This window comes from Peromyscus eremicus, chromosome 4 (assembly GCF_949786415.1).
Source record: "Peromyscus eremicus chromosome 4, PerEre_H2_v1, whole genome shotgun sequence".
Lineage (NCBI taxonomy): Eukaryota > Metazoa > Chordata > Mammalia > Rodentia > Cricetidae > Peromyscus > Peromyscus eremicus.
Genome location: NC_081419.1, coordinates 131300018 through 131322932, shown reverse-complemented (window position 1 = coordinate 131322932; position 22915 = coordinate 131300018). Strand labels below are relative to the sequence as shown.

Here is a 22915-nt window from a genome sequence, read left to right as displayed (position 1 = left end):
CTGCCCTGGGCTCCTTAGCCCCTGTCCTCACAACTGTGGCTGTACTGGCCCCAGCGGAAAGAGGACCTGGAGGGAGGGTGAGGGAGCCAGGGTGAGGAGCCAGGACTCCTAGGTCAAGTGTGAGCTACAGCCTGAGGTCTGGTTCCTACCCACTTCACTGGCTGAAGGCTTATTTTGAGGAGGGAACGGATTAATGAAGGCAAAGAAGCTGTTGGGATGTGGGGCGTGGCGAGTTCCCAACACCCACTGCTCTCTGATAGAATCACTCATTGATGGGGTTTAGATATGAGTGTGTTCACGGTGTGTGTGTGTGTGTGTGTGTGTGTGTGTGTGTGTGTGTGTGTGTAGGTTGCCACAACCAATACAAATACAAAGAGAGCAGAGAGCAGATCTGAATACTTAACTGCATGCTAGGTGCCCAGTGATGCTGTGCCTCAGTTTTTCTGTATCTCCATCTATAAAATGGGAACGATGACAGCAGCTGCCCCAAAAAGTTGCTGTGAGCTATAACACTGTCACTGTCTAATAGGGTATCTGCTTTCACCCGGGAAAGCTCTTTCCTTCTCCTTCCCCAGTGCTGGGATCAAAGCCTTGCGCCTCATGCGCAGCAGCCTTAGTCATTTTCAACTCAAGCGAAATTTACTTAAAATTCACCATCCCAAAAGTGAAGACAGAGGAGAGGCTGAGAGGCCCACAGAGGCCCAACCCTCACAGCTGTCTGCCCCCACAGTCTCACCACGCCAAGGAAGCCCCGAACCTGTAACAACCAACCTACCCCACAGCCCCGGCAGCTGCACATGTGGATTGGCCTGTGCTAGACATTCCTGCGTGCTAAGATGTGGTCTTCCTTCCTCGACTGTCATCTTCCACTGAGCACAGCGGCTTTGCGGGGAGTGGCCGTGTTTCCTATCCTGTTTCATTACATTTTGTTCCTTTTGTTTGTGTGCTTTTTTGCATGTTTATTTTATTTTGGATTTGTAGGAGAGTTGGGATGAGGCGTGTGCCACGGCACATGTGTAGTCAGAAGACCACTTTGGGGAGTGGTCTTCCTTCCTTCCACCGTGTGGGTCTTGCGGACTGAGCTCAGGTGGCCAGGCCTGGCACCTTTACCCACTGAGCCGTCTCATTGGCCCTCATTTTCACATGTCTGTCTGTCCGTTCTCTTTTCCTTCCTCCCTCCTTCCCAAGAGAGGGATTCACGAGTCCCAGGCTGACCTCCAACTTACTATGAAGCCAAAGATGATGACCTTGAACTTTTGATCCTCCTGCCTCTGTCTCCCAAGTACTGAGATTACAGATGTGGGCCACCATGCTTGGTTATGTGGTACTGGGAGTAAAACCTGGGGCTCTGCATACGCTAGGTAAGCACTCTATCAACTGGCCTATGTCCCCAGCTACAAGTGTTTCTTTTGTTCATTCATTTGTTCGTTTTTTTATGTGCATTGGTGTTTTGCCATGGGTGTCAGGTCCCTTGGAACTGGAGTTACAGACAGTTGTGAGCTGCCATGTGGGTGCTGGGAATTGAACCTGGGTCCTCTGGAAGAGCAGTCAGTGCTCTTAACTGCTGAGCCATCTCTCCAGCCCTGCAAGTGTTTCTTGTTTGCTTGCTTGAAACAGGGTCTCACTTTGTAGCCCTAGTTGGTCTGGAACTTTCTCTGTAGCCTAGGCTGGGCTTGAACTCACCAAGATTCATCTGCCTCTGCTTCCCAAGTGCGGGAACTAAAGGCATGTGCCACCACACCCAGCTTAGGAGTGTTTCTTTAATGCAATAAGAATTCTCACTACAACCAGAAAAGCACTCTTCTCACGCTCCTCTCCTTACACATGGGGAAACTGAGGCACAGGGAGGGAAGGGGCCTGCTCGTGTTTCCTGCCAGGCCACTAAGACACTATGCGTGTCCCCACAGAGCAGGCAGTGCTGGCACCCAGCAGCTGGGGCAGGGTGCTTCCCAAGGCCACCAGCACACATCGAGGGAGACGGGCGTGGAACTACAAATCTAGGGAGATTTAAGGAGAGCAAAAATATTCTGGCACTTGCAGGATTGTGGGAGCTGATCAGGCTTCCCCAGTGGAATTCCTGCCTCCTCCTCCCACGCAGGCCACAGGGAGGGAGAGGCAGGCAGGTGTGGGAGGCCCAGGGAGGAATGCCAGGGCCTGCAGGCGGGAGCCAAGCAGGCCAGAGTCCTCCTGGCTACAGTCATTGTTCCTCTTCCCAACCTGGCCATCCTGCGGAGCCAGTGGGGGCCCCTTGCCCTGATGGCTGGGGGGCTCAGTGGTGTGAACAAGGCCTAAGATTTGAGCCCCCATGGTGTGACTCCAAAGCCCAGACATACACCGACCTCCTACTAAACAGGCAGAGAGGAGCAAAAATAGGGAGCAAGGATGGAGGCTGCCCTAGGTCATAGGAAAGAGCACCCTAGATCAGTGGTTCTCAACCTTCCTAACGCTGCGACCCTTGAATACAGTTCCTCATGTTGTGGTGACCCCCAACCATAAAATTATTTTCATTGCTACTTCATAACTGTAATTTTCCCACTGTTATGAATTGTAATGTAAATATCTGATATGCAACCCCAATGGGGGGTCGTGACCCACATGTTGAGAACCACTGCCGAGATGCAGCCAAGAGAAGAAAGAATTGCTGCAGGGAAACCGGGAGGACCCCGGGAGAGTCGGGGGCAGAAGGAGGACGAGGCAGGGATGAGGTAGACAAAGGCGACTGGCAGAGGCCCACACCTCGGGTGCTTGAGCGAGGCTCTTGGGTAGCTCTGCTGGCAGGAGGAGAGGAAGGGCAGCTGTGGTGTGGGGCCACCCCGGGTCCTTACCGAGAGCCTCGTGTTTGCCTGGTCACAGCCCCTGCTCACTCTGCCCAGCTGCACCTGGGAATCCCAAGGTGGCATCCAACGCAGCCTCTGAAGACAGACAGGCCAGGATTGGAACTTCCACCACATTTTCTCACCATAGTTAGATCCTAGGCTAATCTCTGTGCCTCTGTTTCTCCATCTGCAAAATGGGCTTGTGAGGCCCACACTAGCTCGGAGGAATACTGACACACTGGTCATGGATCTGCTGCTGTTCACACCCCTCTCACAGGGTGGGCTTGCTGTGGCTCCTCCCTCTCCACAGCTCTAATTTTCTTTTCTTTCAGAGAGGACTGGTCTAGCAAGATCAATTCTAGAACCAAGAATTTCAAGCAAAAGAGGTTCTGCCCCACCCCAGGAACTAACCTCTGCCTGGGCCAGAGGCACAGCACCAGAAAACAGCGAAGAGAGGGAGGAAGGAGGGACGTGCAGGACTTCGGGGACCCCTGCCTGCAGGGAGTCTGGGCTCATAAAGGGACCAGTGGGTGATTTCAGCCTGCCCCTCCCTCTCTGGGCCTGCATGCCCAGAGACCATTAGTGTGGCTTTGTTTTGAGTGCTCTTTCCACTACTGAGCGCTCTGGCCGCAGGGCCTCCATTAGGGACCCTTTCCCGGGGCCGATGACAGGCGGCAAAGAGCTCCCCAGCGAGCAGGCAGTAATTGTTGCTGTCTCCAAGGCCGGAAATGATTTTTTTAAAGCCTCACAAAGCAAAACAGACACCCGGCTGCATGCTTTCCGCCTTCTTACCCTAGCCAGGAAGCAAGCCTGAAGGTCTGAGCACAGGGCCCACCAGAGACTCCTGGAGGCCAAGAGTATGCTGAGGAAGCCAGGCTGGGGGGCCCAGGCCCACCGTGCCTCTTAGAGCCTCCGTTTCTTCATCTACAGGCTAAGCCTGTAGCGTGATGTCAGGGGTACTTGTGGCTGGGTGCACAGGGGACCTAGAGGAGAGCCAGGGAAGAAGGATGGGAGTGAGCCGGGTAGGGAAGGGCACAGGGACAGGTCTGCAAGGGTTGAGGAGCCTGGCACAGCAGGCATGAACTGGGAGAGGTCACACACTCCATGCACATAGGCATGCATGCATACACACCAGTTCCCACCCCCGACATTGCCACCCTCCCCAGATGCTGAGCCAGTGCCAGCACCCCACAAGCCCACACTCAAGTGAGGCTCGAACTATACTCAATGCTTTCCTGGCAGGTGGCGTCTCCTCCAGCGTCCCACATCAGCCTGAGCTCCTGTTTCCCCACACTGCACCAGCCTGACCCAGGGGCCGTGTGGAGAGGTGGTTCAGTGCATGCCTCTCAAGTCCAAGGACTCGAGTTTGATCCCCAATGTCATAAGGTTAGGTGTGGTGGCGTGTGTTTATAATTGCGTGCCGGGGAGGCAGAGCTAGGTGGATCCCTGGGGCTTGCTGGCCATCCAAGTCCTAATTAGTAAGTCTCAGGTCAATGAGAGACCCTATCTCAAAGCCAAGGTGGGATGCGTCTGAGAAGGAACATCTACGGTGGTTCTCTGGCCTCCTCATACATGTGTACACATGTATACAATCACACATACATACAACCATACAACCATACATACATACATGTATGAGGCCCTGGGTTAGATCCCCAATGACACAAAGAGAAAAATACAGCTCACTCCAGGGACCAGAACCTAGGTCCTAACATGCTCTGCAGGCCCTGGCCACTGCTGGCTTTTCCAGACAGGTCCACACAACTCTTAATTTCCTTACTAGAGTGATGAGGCTGCTTCCCTGGGGAGACGGAGATGGAATTTGGGGTCTCCCACAGCCCTTTGGAAGTCTAAGCAAAGCAGGTTCATGTTTCAGAGGCAGTAGTGGGTGGTCCTATCAGACTCAGAGGACTGTGGTCACTGAGAAAAGTGGAAGCCACTGGTCTGGGCAAGCTGAGGCGCTCCAAGCCTCAGCAGTCTGTGACTTATTTATTATGTATATCTGTCATTCGTTCACTCAGCCCCTACTTGGCCGACATTTATTCCATTCTGCGTGGGTGCTTCTGAAATAGGTAATGTGTGTGTGTGATTCTGGTTGTCATTTGATGAAGTGTATGTGTGTGTCTATGTGTGTGCACATGCATGTACAGACAGAGAAGAGAGAGGTGGGGGACAGAGACATGAAAGAAGATGGAAATAGACCCAGAGAAAAGGACAAAGGGACTGAGCGGCAAGGATAGGGAAGAGACAGAGAAAGATCTAGAGAGTCAGAGACCCAGGAAAAGCGACTGAGAATACCAGGGGAAAGTGAGTCCGGGGAGAAGGACCCAGGCAGATGGCTGGCACAGCACCTGGCCGGTGGCACTGCTGACCCCAAGCTGGTAGTTCCCCAAGGCCCCTTTCAGCTGCCGAGCTGACCTCCCAAGGGTACCATGGAGGGCAGTGGAGTCTGACCCTGAAGCGAAGGCCACAGAAAAGAGGGTCCCCGCCTGGCCCCTCTGCACTCCCTCCTAGCCTGCCCACTCTCCAACTACAGCCACCCAAATACACGTCAGGCACACATTGGAGCAAAATCGCCATCCCTGTGCTGGGACGCCCAGGTGGAGACACAAACAGCACACATGTTCACAGGGCCCCAGCGTTCTCCCTCACAATGCCTGGCTGAGACCGTAGAGTGCCTCGCGGGTTCCTTCAGGCAGAACGCAGCAGCACCCTCCCTGTCCTGGCAGTCCCTCCCCCATGACAGCCTCACAAGCCAGGGCAGTGAGCCAGGGCACTGTCAGGTTCAGGACCAGGGCTGCCTACACACTCCGCTGGCAGGCAGGCAGCAGCGGAAAATGCAGGCACTCGGCTCTGTGGTCCTCACCCAGGCTGGGCCTGGCTGGGCCCTGCCACATCTGCGTGTCTCCGGGTAAGTGGTGTCTGCTCTCCCTTTCGGCATCCTGGGCTGAGAAATGGGGGTGCCCTTGATTTTGTGGTGACGACCACACGGTGAGAGGAGGGCGGAGAAGTGTGTGGAGAGAAGATTGGATGCTCGAGCCTCAGACTCCAAGACCTCGAAGCCAAGTACTACAGGCTGTGAGGGACCTCAGCCCCCAACTCCACCCACATCTGCTGCTAAAGCACAGCTCCAGAGGGACTCTAGAAGCCTAGCATTCAGAAGCAAACTCAGCATTGTTTGAGTGGGGAAACTGAGGCCAGGAGAGAGGCAGGCAAACCACCTAGCAAGGCAGAGGCAAGGGGAGCTGGGCAAAGCCGCTGGTATCTGCCTGCCCCCTCCCACCCTAGCGTTTTCACTGAGATGGTGTTCGCACCCCACTGACCCACTTACTGTGTTCCCTAGATGACTGGGAAGAAACACCACTCCTATGGCCCCTAGGTGGGGATAAGGACTCTCCCGACTGGGAGCTCTCTGTCTCTCCTCCCACCCTGTGGCTACACTGCAATGTGTCAGATCTTTTTGAACACCTGCTGTGTTCTGGCTCGTTCACTCTCCACTGACTCGGGGTTGGACCCTTTGGGAAATAAAGTAGAACCCCTCCATGACATCTCCAGCTAAGACGGGGCTGAGTTGTGCTTGTACACCTTCTGTGATGGGGAGCTCACTCTAGGCAGAGTGCCCAGAGGTGAGTGCTCTTCTCTGAAATGAATGTCACACCCTGATTCCATGCTCCTCAAACAGTCTCACAAATTATACTTAAATGTTCTTTATGGGTACCATTGTCTGTCTCTCCCACAGACCTGAGAACTCCCCATGGCAAGAACCTTACCTACCCACTTCACTTATAGTCTCCAGGAGCTGAAGGGCCTGGCATAAGGCAGGTGCTCAATTGATATCTGTCAAGTAAATGAATGCCCAGCTCCTAACAGTTGGCAGCATCCCCCACCAAGGTATAGCCCTGGCATGCCCCCAAAGCTGCCCATTCCTATTCTGGATGCCCACTGCCAGGCCTGGGTACCACCTGTACTATGATGTTCTTAATGGTTTCCTATAAACAAACCCACTATTTTTAATACCCTGTTAGTCTCATCCTAAGCAATCATATCTGTGAAATCACAGTTTTGATGTGCTGGCTATATTTTCCAGCCCACATTAAAATAAATGCATAACTATTAAAATGTAAGAGGTTTGTCTGGGCTCTGCCTAAGACCATCTCTCAGGGAAGGCCCTGTTTTGCTGAGGCCCTGGGGAGGCTTTGGGAGGGATTGAAACTGGAGTTAGGGGTGAAGTAGAACTGAGCTGAGGCCCCAGAGATCCCACTGATTGCTTCCAGGAGGATGAGGGGGGTTACTCAGCTGTGGGAGGGGCCTTGAGGAAAAGCCACAGGCTCAGCCTCCCACCTCCCTTCTCCAGGATACTGGGCACCACAGGGAGCCAGTGAGTGGGTACTGATCCTCTAGCACAGATGGTCACTGGGTGAATAGCTTCTCTGGTTTAGCTGCCCATTTTTCTGATGTGCTACCAGATCAGGGAGGAAGCCCACTTGCACCCCGTTGACACCCACCTGGCAAACACATTCCCTTGGCACCCAGGGGCTGGGCCGAGGATATCCACTGCAATGTGAAATCAATTACCCACCCTACCCTGTCATTGCTGTGATCATTAGCCTTGAGGAGACTCCAGTTCTGTGAGGTTTTTACTGCAAGTATGGATTTCTTGTGATATTTACGTTATTTCAGTGTTTTTTAAATATATTAATGTGGATGGAGCAAGTGTGAGAATTTGAACCTCGGACCATCCATCATTCCCTGCACCTCCCTGAGCTGATTTGAGATGTCCTTCCAATAATCCTGCTAACTGTCAGCTCGACCCTAAAGCCTCAGAGAATGGCTGAGCACCTGGAAATGGGCTTGAGTCAGATCACCTGGCTTTCCCTTCCTGTCTCCTTCCTTCCATTTTTTAAAAAAGATATTTTGGTTGCTTTTGGGTTTTTTTTTCAGGTTGTCTTGCTATGTAGCCCTTCAGGCTACAAGGAAACACCCCATCATCCTTGCTGTCCTTGTAGCAAGGAGCAAAGTCCAAGAGGCCACCTGTAGCTCCCACAGCTCCCGTTTGGCAAAAAGGCCCCAGGAGTCTGCCGATGCGCAAGGTGTCCAAAGCAACCGGTGTGAAGGTCTCGAGGAAAACAATTTCTGAGGGCCAGTTTCCCACAGCAGGCCGGGAGGCCCTCAGCCCAGGCTGAGTATTTATGAGAGTAATTGATGGTATAATCACCAGAGCGGGAGACAAAGGAGAACACACATTTTTAACATCATAACCTTCAGGAGACAAGACGATTTTCTTCAGTCGTCCAGCCACCAAGCCAGCCGGCTTATGGATGGCGAGACACCAGCAGTTAGGGAAGGAACCCTGAGAGGCTACGGACAGTTTGTCAGTGCACAAGCTGCATGTCAAACGGTCCGGAGCCCCTCCTCCAGGGCACCCCACTGCTTCTTCCCGGCAGTGCAGAGCACTCCGACCAGCAATCACTCACGGAACTAAGGGCCAGGCCAAGCTGGGGCCTTTGCTGCACTGTGCATGTGGGGGTATTAATAATTGACGGTACCGGGCTGGGTTGGGGGTCACATGCTGCAAGGGGCTTCTGAGATTTTGCTGTGGATTTCACGCCTCCTTAGGAAACCAGAGCACTTGGTGATCCCCACTCTATATCCCCCAGCAGGTGTGGGTGACTATTTGTGGCAGGACTTCCTACCTCCAGATGCCAAGAATCACCTAGGAGCTCATTAAAATGCAGATGGGGGTGTTGAGGACTGAGGTGTGGGTCAGTGGGAGAGCTCATGCCAAGCTGGTACAAGGCCCTGGGCTTAATCCCCAGCATAACTAAAAAAAAAAAAAAAAAAAAAAAAAAAAAAAAAAAAATGGAAGCATGAGATGGCTCAGCAGGTAAAGGGGCTTGCCACCAAATCTGACTGGTACCTGAGTTCAAACCCCAGGACTCTCAGATGGTGGAGGGAGAACCAACCTCTGCGTGTTTCCTCTGACCTCCACATGCACACCCCACAAAATATACAATGGAAAGAAAGAAGAGAGGAAGGAAGAGAGGGAGGAAGGAGGGAGGAAGGAGGGAGGGAAGAAGGGAGGGAGGGAGGGAGGGAGGGAGGGAGGAAGGAAGGAAGGAAGGAAGGAAGGAAGGAAGGAAGGAAGGAAGGAAGGAAGAACAGGTCAGTGGTCTGGAGGCATACACATCATCACAAATACACTGGTGTGCTCAGACTAGGGCCTGTAAATGTCTTCACAAAGCTCCTGCCTTCTTGCCGTTACCCAGAAAAAACGTAGGAAGCTCAGATGTGGACTCCAGCAAGATCTGCCGCCTTCTCAAGCTTCTGATCCCTCCCGGTGAAATGTACTGCTTTACCAGTTCCCCGGGAAACTAGGGGACCCACATTGGAGTTAGGGCCATGCAAAGAAAGAAGTTCATTGCAGGACTGGGCTGAGTCTGCCCAAAGGCAGGTCTCAAGATGACAGGTCCAAAGCCACCTGTACGCCTTCATTCTGAGTCTGGCCCTCCAGGCTCTGTCCAGGCTCCGTGACCTTGGGTAAGTCGTTGGCTCTCTCTGAACTCAGCTTCCTTGAGTATCTGATGCCAGCCTGCATGGGTTCACAGAGGCAAGAGGTCTGGGGCACCTGGAACACATAGTCAGCATTCCAGACACTGTGGTTACTTTCCTCCCAGCCCTGCTGGGGGCATGGCAAGGAGCTGGCCCTTTCTTACGAGGCAGGGGCAAAGCAGCTGCTGTTACCACGTAGGAAGCATGGGTCTCCCCACACAGCCTCCGAGTTTGAGGTACCTTCTCAGAGCCAGGCACCACCTATTCTGTGAACCTCTGCAAAGCTTTCTTTGAAGGAGGTTGAACGGATGTGGGAGGAAGCAGAGGAGTAAACAGATATCCTTGCTGACCTGGTCACAGGCACTCCCTGTCACAACCCTGGGGACAGACAGGTGCAAAGCAAGAGCTGGTGAGTGGGTAGGGCTCAGATGGGGCTGGAGCCACGAGCTGTCACCAAGCTAAGCAGTTGGGGCTCAGGGGCTTGTCCCCAGGAATCCCTGCTTTACCCCCAACCCTTTAGCCCAAACCCAGAGACACCATCCTGACCTGGCCACATTCCCTGAATCAGCTGAGGACACGCGGAGCCCAGGAATAATGAAACGATCAGGCTCCAATCTGCTAAACAGCAATTTCGGGCTTTTTCAGCACACACAGCTTTTATCAAATTGGTATTCTCCTCCTGAACACAAATGGCTTATTAGACATGACCCACTTATTCGCCGCGTCTCACTATCATTAATAACTGTTTCTTTTTGTGATTAAGTGAGTGGCTCCAGACCCTTCCTGTGGTGACAGGGTGCTGGGCCCGGCAGAGGGGCAGCTGTGGGGCTCCTCAGCAGTCACTACTTGGTGACTTTGAACCTGGCAATGTCAAGAAGGCAGCCTGGCCCCCGCAAAGCAGCCAGGCCATTTCCTGAGGGACAGAGCAGGAGGTCCCAATGGGTAACTGATTTACCCAGAGACACAGTCAGGAGGGGGTCAAATTCCCAGCAGCAGGTCTTGTCCCCTTTGCATCCAGAATATCCCTTGGGCCTTTAGGGATGGTCCAGAGTGGAAATGGGAAGGCTACAGAGGGGCTGTGACCCTCAGCATAGCTGGCACCAGGGGGCAGGAGGAGACCGTTACACAAAGAGCCTGCTTGCTCAAGAATGACCCAAATCCTGGGGGTCTGGGACCCCAAAGATAGGATGACTGTAAGCCACAGAGTTCCATGTTCATACCTCAAGGAATCTCAAACTCAGAAAGGGAAACCCTTCTCAGAGAAGCCTCCCAGTGTAAGTTTTGACGGTGCCAAGGAACTGAGCTGGGCAAGCAGGCGGAGAGGGGAGAAAAAGGAGGAATTCCCAGTTCCCCCTGAATGAGAAGGAAGTGACAGGGAGATGAATGCCCTGGACAAAGTGCTGCTTCGCCTGACAGACCCTGGAGCCAGCCTTGGCTCAGTCTCTCTCTCACTGTGTGACCTTGGGCAACTCCCATCACCTCTCTGAGCCTTGGTTTCCCATCTGTAAGCAGAGCATCAAAGTAGTCCTTTCCCTATTTACTGCCTGTCCAGCCAGGTCAGCAGAAATCTTGACAGACACAAAGGTAGGTAAATGATGTGCTGAGAGAGATTACTGTCAAATACAGTGAGGTGTAGGTACAGGGATCCCCGGCTTCCCTAGAAGCAGGGATCCTGAGCATGGCTTTGAAAATCCCTCCCCCTGAAGCAACCCCATTTATGTAGCACACCTGTGAAAGGCCTTCCCTGGGTGTCTAGGCCCCTGCACACACACCTCCGACTCATTCCCACTAGAATAAATCATCCGGTCCTCAGCCCTTTGTTCAGACCTCCTCCAGCCTGGGCACACAGAGCACAGCATGGGTGCTGTAGCCTCTGCTCAGGGAAGGGAGCAGGGTTCTCTCAGCTTTCATTCATCTCTGCCCCATAACACAGCGGGGCTCAGAGGCAGGGAGACTCCACAGCTGCCTGTCTCACATCACCCAACTCTGCTGTCAACTTGGGCTCCTGTGGGGAGGAAAGGAGCTTCAGACACTTGGGCAGGCAGGACTGGGAACACTTGCTCGCTCTGTAATCCCACAGTGCTGGAGTTGAGGTTCAACATTTCAGTCCTCTGGGGGCAAGGATGAGATGGAGTGCCTTGAGGAAGGATGCAGGGGTTTCCTGCCCACCCCACCCCCCACCCCGAGGACCAAGAAAGCACCCTATTCCTCTTCACTCCCTGCCTCTGGCTGGAAGGAGTGACCTCAACTACTCCAGTGTATCCCAGCTCTCCACCCCTACTCCTTCATCTCCACATCGCCCTCATTCCTAGGATGCCACCCACATGGCAAAGGAGGCTGCCACCCAGGCTAGCAGGTCTCAAGTAACAGCATCTGGCATTCCTCAGGACCATTCCCAGCGATGGGAAGGATGGATCCAGATGACGAGCTTCAGCGTTAAACCCACAAAGGAGAAAGGCATCCGGGCAGAGAGGAGTGGGTGGGCAAAGTGTATGCACAAGTGTGTGCGTGCATGTGTATCCGTGTCTGCAGACAGGCAAGAGTTGTGGCAAAACGAAGCGTGTGTGCCTGGGTGCCAGCTGGCAGGGTGAGCCACCAGCCAGTGTCTGATGCGTGTGCATAGTGGGCACAAGTGTATTTACCAGCGAGGAGAGGCTCGGAGGGGGTGTGCGGAGTTGTGAGTGTGGGATGCAGTGAGCGTGGCTGAGTGTGTCCGCGGCTGGAGACATCTGTATGGTCGCGGAGGTGTGTGTATCCGCGTGAGTGTGTGCGCGCGTGGAGGGGTTTCTCCAAGATCTGGGGCGAGAGCGGGGATGCGCTCGGGATCCCTCCTCGCAGCGCTGGCCAGGATAGGGACCAGGGTGGGTCCCTAGCCCCAGCAGGGGGCGCCTGGGAACTCCGGGCCGCGGCCTCTGTGGTCGCAGGTTCGAGCCCGGTAACCGCCAAGTTGGAGCGTCTGCGGCCGGGGTGGGGTTCGGTGGGGAAGTCCGTAGGGGCGGCACGCGAACTCACCGTGTCCGGAGACGTGGTTGTCCCAGGGCGCATGGCCCGCGGGCCGCGTGGCGCCGCCGAGTTGCAGGAAAAGTGCCAGATAGTGGAGGGCGCCGAGCGCCGCGGCCAGCGGGGCCCCCATGCTACGCGCTCCGGCCGGGGGGGCGCCGCCGCCTCACATCGGGGCTCCGCAGCCTGCAGAACCCGCTCCCGCCGTGTCCTGCCCGGCGCCGCCGCCGCCCTCTCCCGCTGGCCCCGGCCCGGCCCCGGCTGCAGGCAGCGAGCGCACGCCCAGCCCGCCGCCTCCGACTGCGGGACTCTTCGCTTGCGCGGAAGGCCACTCCGTGCCGCCGCGCACTCGCCCTCCCCCTCGCTCCCCGCCCTGAGCCGGCGGCGGCGGAGGGATCCGCAGCTTGATTTATCATCAAAGTTTTGCCCAGGCTGGGATTTTTAAAGCGGTACTCGCAACTGGCCTCCCGCGCGGGAGCGGGGGTGGGGCGGGCCCGAGCGCAGGAGGGCCACCTGGGGCCCCGGCCCCCCGCAGGGAGGAACACTAGGGTGTTGGGAGCAGAAATCTAATCGTCGGGAATAAGGGGCAAAGCCTCCCACCTGCCGCCAGACCCGCGCGCTGGAGGGACCGCTCAACTTTGCCAGCTGGGCGGTGCCGGGGCCAGGGCCAGGAGGGGTGCAGGCCAGGTGGACCGGGGTGGAGGGGGCACCGGGGCCGAGACACGAGTGAGCTGGTCAACGCTCTGGCAGCCTTAGGCTCCCCGCGTGATCACTCGTCGTCCCTGCTGTCTGCACCTCAAGGTCTTCGTCTGAGAAATGGGGACAGACGCCACCTCCAGAAGCAGTAGTGAGGATCTTTAGAGTTAAGTGTGTAAAGTGGGGAGCATCGCAGCCTCCACACACACCCCTCTGTGGTTATCGTGTGGTTCCCCTCTCTGGGACTCCACAACAGGGGAGTGAGGCTAGCCAGTTAGTGGGGCTCCTAGCTTAAAGGTGATGGGGCTCTTCGCAGTGAACTGGATCGCCCCCTTCTGGACTGTAAGGTTCTCCCTAGATGGAAGAGTCTAGATGGAGGTGTGTGTGTGTGTGTGTGTGTGTGTGTGTGTGTGTGTGTGTGTGTGTGTGAAGCATGAAGCTTCTTCCATTCCCAAGCGCGGCAATCCAATTCCGATTCCTTCCTCGACCCTTTTACTGAGGCTGTTGGGACTGGAAAGAAGGTTTGGGCTCATTTTAAAGAGAAGACCCTTTCATCAGACTAATTTCTCCGAGGTCCTGCGTAAGGCCTCAGCACCCCAGGAAGGGTCTCTCCTGCCCTCCTTCCTCCTTCGCCTTCGCCGGCGTGGTTTCAGCATCCTTCTCGCTCCATCCTTTAAGTACCGCGGACAGCGCCTGGGCCGCGTAGATGCGAGGGTTCAGCACCGTGGACAGACATCCTGCTCCCCACGCAGCACCACAAGGGTCCAGCAGCCAGCAAGGCGCACGGTACCTAAAGTTTGAGAGAGCTAAGAAGCGGAGGGACACACGGTGCTCGCTGCCTTTATTCTATCTTCCCGTCCCTCTTTCAGAGGTTACGGTGGATAGCACACTGTGGTCACCAGGAACAATTCCGCTTCTTCAAGCCAGGTGTTGCACACCATTGCAGAGCCACGCGCGTCCCCGCCAAGAGTTCTTTCAGCACCACGGACAGATCTCCTTCGGGATCCCCACCTCCCACCAGCAGCGCAGAGGCCTTTCCAGAACACTGTAGGGACTCAGACCTGGGCTTTCTCCTCTTAAAATGCAGACTGGAAACAAATAAATACATTTAAAAATAACACACACACACACAGGGAGGGAGGGAGGGAGGGAGGGAGGGAGGGAGAGAGAGAGAGAGGGAGAGAGAGAGAAGGAGGAGGAGGAGGAGGAGGAGGAGGAGAAAACAAAGGGACAAGAAGCCATCGCCTCTCAGAACCTAGTTAGTTGCCATTTTTAATTCTTCTTTATTTATTTTCTGGTTGGCTTTTTGTTTTGTTTTGTTAGAGTGTTTCATGTAACCCAAGCTGGCCTTGAACTCACTATGTAGCTGAGGCTGGTCTTGAACTCTCGGTCCTCCTGCCTCTGTCTACCTAGTCCTGGGATTACAGGTGGCATGCATCACCATGGCCAGCTTCTAGGAAAGATTTGGCTCTGTAAGGCTCATGACTGCCTATGTCCCATATCCATTTTTATTTGAGATTCTTGACTTGTCTGGCTGGCATTCATCTCTCTGTGGTCCAACAACCGCTCCCTCCTTGAGCATGCCTTCTCTCCATTGAATCTGGCCCTTCCCATTGCCTCCCATATGTGTACACACCAGGTCGCTGAGTCCCTCATGGGCCAAAATCCAACCTAAGTTCCCAAGGAGTATCTTCTACCTTCTCTCAGCCTCTACCCTCTATAGCATCACAGTGGACACAACACTGTGCAAAATAATATAGACATCCCACTTGTCTCCAAGAAAATTAGGCCACATAGGCAGGACGTTGGTTGTAAGAGTGGACTCCAGGAACTGGGAAGATAACTAAGTGGGTAGAACACTTACTCCACAGGAAGACCAGAGTTAAGATCCCTGGAACCCATGCAAAACTAACTTCGGTAGCATGCATCTGCAACCCTAGCATTCCTACAGCTAGAAGTGAGGTGGGACATGGGAATCCCTTGAAGCTTATGGGCCAGCTAGCCTGGTGTGCACAGTGTTAAACAGCAAGAGACTCTGTCTCAAATAAGGTAGATGGTGACTGACGCCAAGGGCTGCCCTCTGATCTCCACACATGAGCTGTGGTGTGCATATACATGCTTACAGGCAGAGAGAGAGAGAGAGAGAGAGAGAGAGAGAGAGAGAGAGAGAGAGAGAGATTTTTAAAAATACTGGGTCCTAGAGACACACCCTAACTTTCAAATACTGCCACTTGCTAGCTCTGCTACCATTGACAAGTCATTTCGTTTTTCTGCCTCAGTTTCTTTCTCTGTAATATAAGGATAATACTTTTGAGCGTTAAATCAGTTGCCACACAGACAGCACTTAGGACAGTGGCTGCCCATAGGAAATGCATGATAGTTATTCCTGTCCTTATCAACCACAGATGAGGAAACTGAGACACAGAAAGGGCAGGCTTGCTGCTCAAAGCAAGGCCATGCTAGAAGTGTGTTGGTCCAGGCTGCAGAGACCATGCTGTCAGGAACGTGTGAGCAGTTTTAACTTAACCCCCCTCCTTGCAGCTTTGGTGAGGAAGAATCAGGGAGTACCCATGGCTTCCTCAGAGTCACACACTTTCCAGAACAAGGTCCAAGTCCTCTGTCTTCCATCTCAGGCCTCCCCCATTGTGTCCTATTGTTCCACTGGCATTCCCTACAACACCTTCTTAAAGAGCACTTTACAGTTTACAGATCCTGTTCACATCCAGGAGGCCTGAGGTGTTCCCCTCAGGGAACTCAAGGTGTCCCCTTTTCCCCTTTTTAATTGCATCTCCTAAATTGCTGCCTAAGATTTGGAGAAAGAGAGTGACTTACAGCTCCAGTAATGGCCATCAAAGCTCCTGGCCCAACCCAGGAGTGGCCCGGACTGTACCAGGTTCCATCATTCACATTCCTGACTCCTGAGGCCAATGTTCTTCTTTCACAGTCGAGGGGACTGAAGCTCAGGGAGATGAAGTCACTTGTGCCAGGTGCACGTGTGGCTGGCAGAGCCAGATGTGAAGAACAAATCCCCAGGCTACATGCCTTCCTTGTGTAACTGTCTCTTGTCTGCATCCCTGATCCAAATGCAAACTGCAGACCCTGTAACAACTGAGTGGGGGGAGGCAGAGTATAACCACACCGTCCCAAGAAAGTCTCTGGGAATCCATCAGAGCAGGGTGTTCTAACCACTCCCTGGGCTCTGGTATGCTCCAGGAGAGAGGAAGTCTCCTGTCCCTGGAGGCAACTAAGCAAGCATCCAGCAGTCATATGGATGGTGTGAGGCAAATATCACGGCCATTTCCCGTACGCAAATGAGGCTTGGAAGGTGAGCACGTTCTTCGGCTGGAAGAGGTGCCCATCTCAAAGTTGCTCCAAGCAGGGGATCTTGTGCTCTCAATGCCAAGTCAGCAGAGCTCACTGGAGAGTCTCCACCCTCCCCTTGACTCTGAGAGGCCACCCTCCCTCCCTTCCTTGAAAGGTGTCACTTGAGCACTGTGGCTCTGTCAGTGGTAACAGCCGTAAGATTTGTCCTTTTAATCCAGAATCAATAACAAATTTCATTTAAAAATAAATTAAACCAGGCATTGGAAATCATTCACCGTGTGGGCCAGGGCCCTATAGAGCACCGTCTAAATGGCTTCCTCTCGCTCATCTATCAATGTCACGAGGGGGGAAATACCTGAGCTGCCTGATTCATGGGGAAACGACTTAAATGTATCAGGACCTAACAATGAGCAATGTACGCCAGAGCCGCACCTTGCACACACCAATAACATGGGAGCGAGGCTTCATGGGAGCTTATCGAGACCCCACGGTCACTGGCTTTGAGGGAGCCCATTTGTAAGGGGAACAATGGCTTGAGGATATAGCTGCCTAATTTCTAGAATGCATTACTGAGCTCAGAGGAGCAATGGAATTCTATTAAAGCCTTATCTGCCACGGGAGGGCATGAAACCGGCAGGGAAATCCAGCCTTGACACCAATATGCCTAAGACAGCAGCACCAGGGCTGACCTGGGAGGTAGGTGAAGCCGCCCAGAGGTGGGGGCGGGGCAGACAGGGCCCTGGGTGTGTGGAAATATGTACATTAATAGAACTCCAGTTGCCAGCGATTACGTTTACATCAGCGAATAAAACTTGGCAATAAAACATCAGAGCTGCGTCTCCGACAGCACCTCCTTTTATAGCCTGTGTATTTCACTCATTCTAAGAGGAGGCAGGGAACTTGAGGTGTCCCCTTTTCTCCCCTTTAATTAAATTTCCTAAATTGCTGCCTAGGATTTGGATAAAGAGGATGACTTACAGCTCCAGTAATGGCCATTGAGGCTCCTGGCCCATCACTGAAGTGGCCCCGATCGTACCGGGTTCCATCCTTATTAAAGTGAAATATAGTAAGCCTTGCCTTCCTGGGCTCTGGTTTGTAGAAGGAGATACACTGTCTTGTGAGAGGCTGGCCCAGGCCCAAGTCTGCCTTAGTTAGCATCTCCCTGTGTGAGCTTGGGTAAATGACTGGCCCTCTCTGAGCTTCGTAGCTCCTCCTCCACCATGCATACACCATTATGCACATATGCATCCATCTGAAGTCTCTGATAATTGATCAGGGGCTAGAGCAACCCTCAGGTACACATCATGTAAACTATTAGTGCCCAAGCCACAACCAAGTATGTTGACATTAGTGTCCCAGATGACTCCAGTGCACAGCCAAGGCTAAGTATCACTGGTTTAGACAGTTTTGTTTTTGTTTTTGTTTTTTGTTTTTTTTTTTTTGAGACAAAGTCTCACTGTGTAGTCCTGTCTGGTCTGGAACTCACAGAGATCCACCTGTCTCTGCCTTCCTAGTGCTGTGATTAAAGGCAATCACCATCACACCTGGCCAGCTTTTTTTTTTTTTAAGGATTTAATTTTAATTTTTAAATTGTGTTTGTGTGTGCCTGCATACAGTATCCATGGAGACTAGAAGACGGACATAGGAGAATCCCTTATGATTCTGGAGTTACAGGCAGTTACGAGTTGCCCTATGTGGGTGCTGAGAACTGAATGTGGGTCCTTTTCACTGCTCTTAATGTGGAACCATCTCTCCAGCCCTTAGATGAAGTTTTAAGACATTTGTGGCTTTAGGATCTGTGGGAAGGCTGTCTGTGCCCACTGAAGTCAGGGCCTCACCTTGGGGGGATTCTTGTTTGGCCTAGATGTTGGGGTGGGGGAGATATTTGGCAATCTGCCAACTTACTGGGTACCCCAGTGTGCCTGCTATGTATCCTCCAGCACAGCTAGGGTAGAGGGCCCTCATCTCCTGCCCTGATTTGTGATGATGGTGCTATCTGCTCTTTGCTCTCCTGGAGAGCAGCTCAGAGGTGACACTGTCACCAGCCCCTCTTTGACACTTTCATTTACGATCCATCAGAAGCTGGGCACGAGCCCTGGAAACCTCAAAGATAGTCCACACACCAGTCACATGAGCATCCAGGTTGGAAGCCTTCTGCTTCCACGACACCCTGGGGTAAATCCAGCCCTCAAGGCCCTGCTCATTCCTGGGCTTGAGGCCAGGGCCAGGCAGGGGTGGAGAGAGATTGTCCAGTACAGTTCCTGCCTTGCCAAGCTGGAAGCCCCATGCAGACTCCAGCTCCTAGCTGGCAGGGACAGTCACTAAAACTGAAATCAAATAGATCTCCACTTGAACATTGTATAGACTGGGAAACTGAGGCCCAGAGAGGAGAGGTGACATAAGCCCTCTGACACCCCACAGGACAGGACCAGAGCCAGGATGGAAGTCTAGGTCTCTCAGCTGCATGCCAGGCTCTTTCCTACATGTCACTGCCTGACGAGGGAGACAGTCCGTTGTCTCCTTTGCAACTAGGCAGCTCATGCCAAGACACACAACTCTAAGACTTCCCAAGAGACATCTACAAAGCTCCTGGAACCCTTTGCTTTAGAGAATTCCGTAACAAAATACCACAGACAGGGTGGCTTACACAATACCATTCTACAAGCCATGAACACACACACGGGGTGCTGGCAAGGTAGGTTTCTTTGCTAGCCGGTTCTCTTGGCTTGTTGGTGGTGTCCTTCTTGTTGTGTGTGCAGAGCATGAAGAGAGGGGGTGGGAAAGAGGGAAGAGGGGGTGGGAAAGAGGGAGGAGGGGGACTCCAGCTCAGCTCGAGGGAATCCACCATCCTCTTCTGGCCTCCTTGCATGTGTACACACACACACACACACACACACACACACACACACACACACACTTAAAAATAAACGTAAATCTTAAAATACACAAAGATTTTCAAAATGTTATAATTTCAACACATAATCATATAAACCATCCCTAGTGAGGTATGTCACACCAGCTGACTAACATGAGCATGTCTCACACTCAGAACATCTCAACTTGGACACAATAGCCTTGTGTGACTCCTGATTTTTCCTAATGGACAATGCAAGGTGAACCAGAGTCTAGAAGGGACTGGAAGGCCAAGGTCTTCGAATACTCACATGGTACTCACATATGAAGAGAAGGAGCATCATTGGAGCTCCTACTGTGTGCCAGGCACAGGACTTACCACGTTCAGTCCTCACAACACGGATGTGGCTGTTCACCTCATCTCCTGGCCCATGTCTACTGATGTTCAGAGAGTTGACCAAGGCCCACTGCCCCAGGTTCCTGTGACCAGAACCCTCAGGTGGAGGCCAGCAGGAAACAGGGTCTCGGTCTCAGGTGACGGAGAGGAACAGATGACCTTGTGAGTGGTGGTCAAGAAGGGTTGCTCACACTGAGGATCGCTCCCCGTTCTGGGGACCGTTTATTTCAGTGACTTTCTACTGCAGAGCAAAGGGCCTTAGTGCAGACATCAGGGTCCCAGCCAGAGCAGCCACAAAAGCCAGGATGACCTCTGTCACTATTCCAATGAAGTCATGGGTTGTAGTTAGCTGAAGTGTGACCCGCTCCCAGAGGAGCCAGACTGTAGGCTTTGTAACGGCAAAACGATGCCTCTCTCATCCCCCGTGGGGTCTTCAAGGCCAGATTTAGGCCCTGCTTAGTCAGCCACACTCTCCAGTAAAGGAACAGAACATCTCCAAAATAGTTTCTTCCGTTTGACCTGGGCTTGGGACCCAGCTTGCCGTTTTACTGTGGGGCCTGGTGCACAGTAAACTCTGGTGCATGCTGGCCATGTGGTTATTTTTGGATCACCATGGCCACAGCTGTTGCTCATCAAAATGCCCCAGGCTATGTGCCACATGGATAGTGTGGTATTCCATTTATTCCTCCCAGCATTTGGTATGCAAATCTCATCTTGCAGATGAGGGAAACTGAGGCCCAGGGAGGTGCCCAAAACCTGGCTGGTGGCAGACCCTGGGTCCATGGTGGATCTTCCCAAAGCAAACAATGAACAGCGTCTCTTGGTGGCTGTGTACTGCTCTGAGGAGAGCACTTGGCAAATCTCACCCCACATGGTGTCAAGGGCCGCCACAGGACTCTGCTCCACCCCTTCTTGCACACAACGACCCTGGTACCTCAAGGGACAGAGTTGTGCATGCATAGACGACAAACTTGCTGGTCTGTGGGTCTTTTCACTGAAGCAGAGGGATCCTTCCTATTCTGAGGGCAAGTTTGAGATCAAGACTTCAGCTTGGTGATGAAGGAGGCCAGGCTGTCTTCCTCCAGTGCTGAGATTCAGCCCTCCCTTCTAGGTGACCCTGGGATCCAGCAGGCCCAGGCCTCGTCTCCACTTCCGCTGAGTTCCAAGTCTCCTCCTGCAGGTGTCCCCTCTGGACGCTGAAGGTCCAGGTAGAAGCATTGGTCCAAGCCAGAGTCCTCTCATTCCTTCTTGTGTCTCAAGGCTGGAAAGGGCCCTCACCGCTCCCCCCCCCCCCCAGCAAGAATCCCCTTACATTTTAGAGATGCAGACATGGCTGTCCAGTGAGGAGATGGCTGGAGCAGGCTTCGGGCTTTGCCAGCACTCACAATTAAATCAAGCCACGGCCGATGCAGGGAGGACAAGCTGTCCTCTAGTCCTGGCATCTTGGCCCTCGGTTTTTGTAACCCGAGACATCTCTAGCCCTGTTTCCTGTAATCTTGCACTCTGCAGTCCCTTCCTCTGTCATTTGTACCGGCTCCAGTCATGGAGACTGCAAAGCACGGAGACTTTTCTGAACCTCTCACCCCCAAGAGACCCTTTAAGATGCCAAGAACCCCAAGGCAGCTTGGAGGACGGTCTTCAGGTCTGCACTCATATTTTCATTTCCCTTCTCTCCATGGGTCCAAAGCTGCCATCACCACTGGCATAGCTCCTCTGCTGCCTCAGTTTCCTAGGCTGGGAGATGTACCTCTCTCCCTCCAGAGCCATTTAGAGGAGCAGATGTGATTGATTGGAGGTCCCCAGTGAACAAGCAGATGCACCCCATTAACACCTCCTGAGGGGGCTGTGATTATCTCCATCTCCCTGACAGACAAACTGAGGCTGGAGAGGGTAGAAAATCAGCCGGACCTATACACCTGGTTCTTGCAGTGCGTACCCACATTCACTGCATGCTTCCAGCTGTCCTCCTGTGCACCTCATCCTCAAAATATCACCAGCTTGCCCATCCTTGAGGGGTGCAACTCCAGTGGGGTGCACATTCCCCCATGCATGTAGCAGAATCCAGTCTCAGTCCAGCCCCGGTGTGTGATGCTGAGAACGCTACTCACCTTTCTGAGCCTTCCTTTCTACAGCAGAGACAACTTAGGCTTTGCGAGAATTGAGTTGCACATGGGAAATGTGGTTCAGCCTCAGCACCCGAGAGGCCAAGAACATCAGCTGTTGATTCGCTTTTCCTTGCTCCCACTAGGTCATCCCCCAGCTGTGGGGACTCTGATGGTGAACACGGTACCTCATTGTACAAGTGGGGAAACCGGGCCCAGGGAAGGCAGGGCCTTCTGAGGTCACATTTCATCTGGCCTGGATCTTGGGAGTCTCACTCCCCTTTGCCGCACTTCTCCATTTTGCCGAGGAACCCTGCCCCCACCCAGCTGCAAGTTCAAGTGCATTCTCCCTTTCCTATAAACCGGGACAGGTCCTAACGCTTAGAATGAAATCCGCAAGGCCTCCCGCCATGCCCTGAGCCTCTACCTGGGACCTCACCACTCACCTTCCACCCTATTTTCCCAGTTCCTTGGCCTTCTGGTGGCTTCTAGACTGTTCCATGCCCCTTCTAGCTCAGTTCCTTCTCCCTACAGCCCCACTCCCTGGAGGGCAGGCTCTCCTGCAAAGTCTCCTAACCCCCTTCTCTTTCCTCAGCAGTCCTAGACTTCAGGATCCTGCCTTCCAGGTCCTGGGCTGAGCCCCAGAGGCTCACACTCTCGCTCAGAGCTCAGCACACAGTTGGGCCCCGGTAAATCCTGCTGAATAAGGAAATGGAATATTAGGTCTGCCCTCAGGGGCTAGGCATGGTGGGCCTGGTCCCAGACTTGGATTTGACTTCAGGGAAGCTCTTCGCCACATCACTCTGATTTCTGGACCCCATTTTCCCTGGGAGAGCAAAGGAGTTGGTAGGATGGCCTCTTTCTCACCCTGGGATGTGAAGGAGGAGGGCCAGTGGCCAGGGACCCAGAGGTGGCCTAAGGAGCTTAGGCTAGGACAAGAACCAAGGTTCCCATAGGAAGGGTGAGCAGCCTCCATATGAAGACGTGAGCTCCCTGTGGTTGGAGGTATGCAAGCAGGATGCAGTAGGCAAGATCCTAGAGGTCAGACCTAAGACCAGCCACAGATGGAGCCAAAAAGCACAGTCCAGAGGCCACCATAGTGCTGTTTTCCTGGCCCTGTGACTCTGAGTTGGCTCAGCTCCAAATACTCACAACCCAGTCTGGAAAATGGGGGTGCA

The 22915-nt window shown here is 53.4% G+C and overlaps 1 protein-coding gene across 1 annotated transcript in view; it reads right to left on the bottom strand.

Moving 5' to 3' along the window:
• Vstm2l (V-set and transmembrane domain containing 2 like) overlaps positions 1-12498 on the bottom strand; it is a 30928-nt gene extending 18430 nt beyond the window's left edge. The window contains exon 1 of the mRNA XM_059259715.1: positions 12378-12498. Within this exon, the coding sequence (XP_059115698.1) occupies positions 12378-12498 (121 nt within the window). The remainder of the gene's footprint in view (positions 1-12377) is intronic.
• Positions 12499-22915: the final 10417 nt, after the last annotated feature.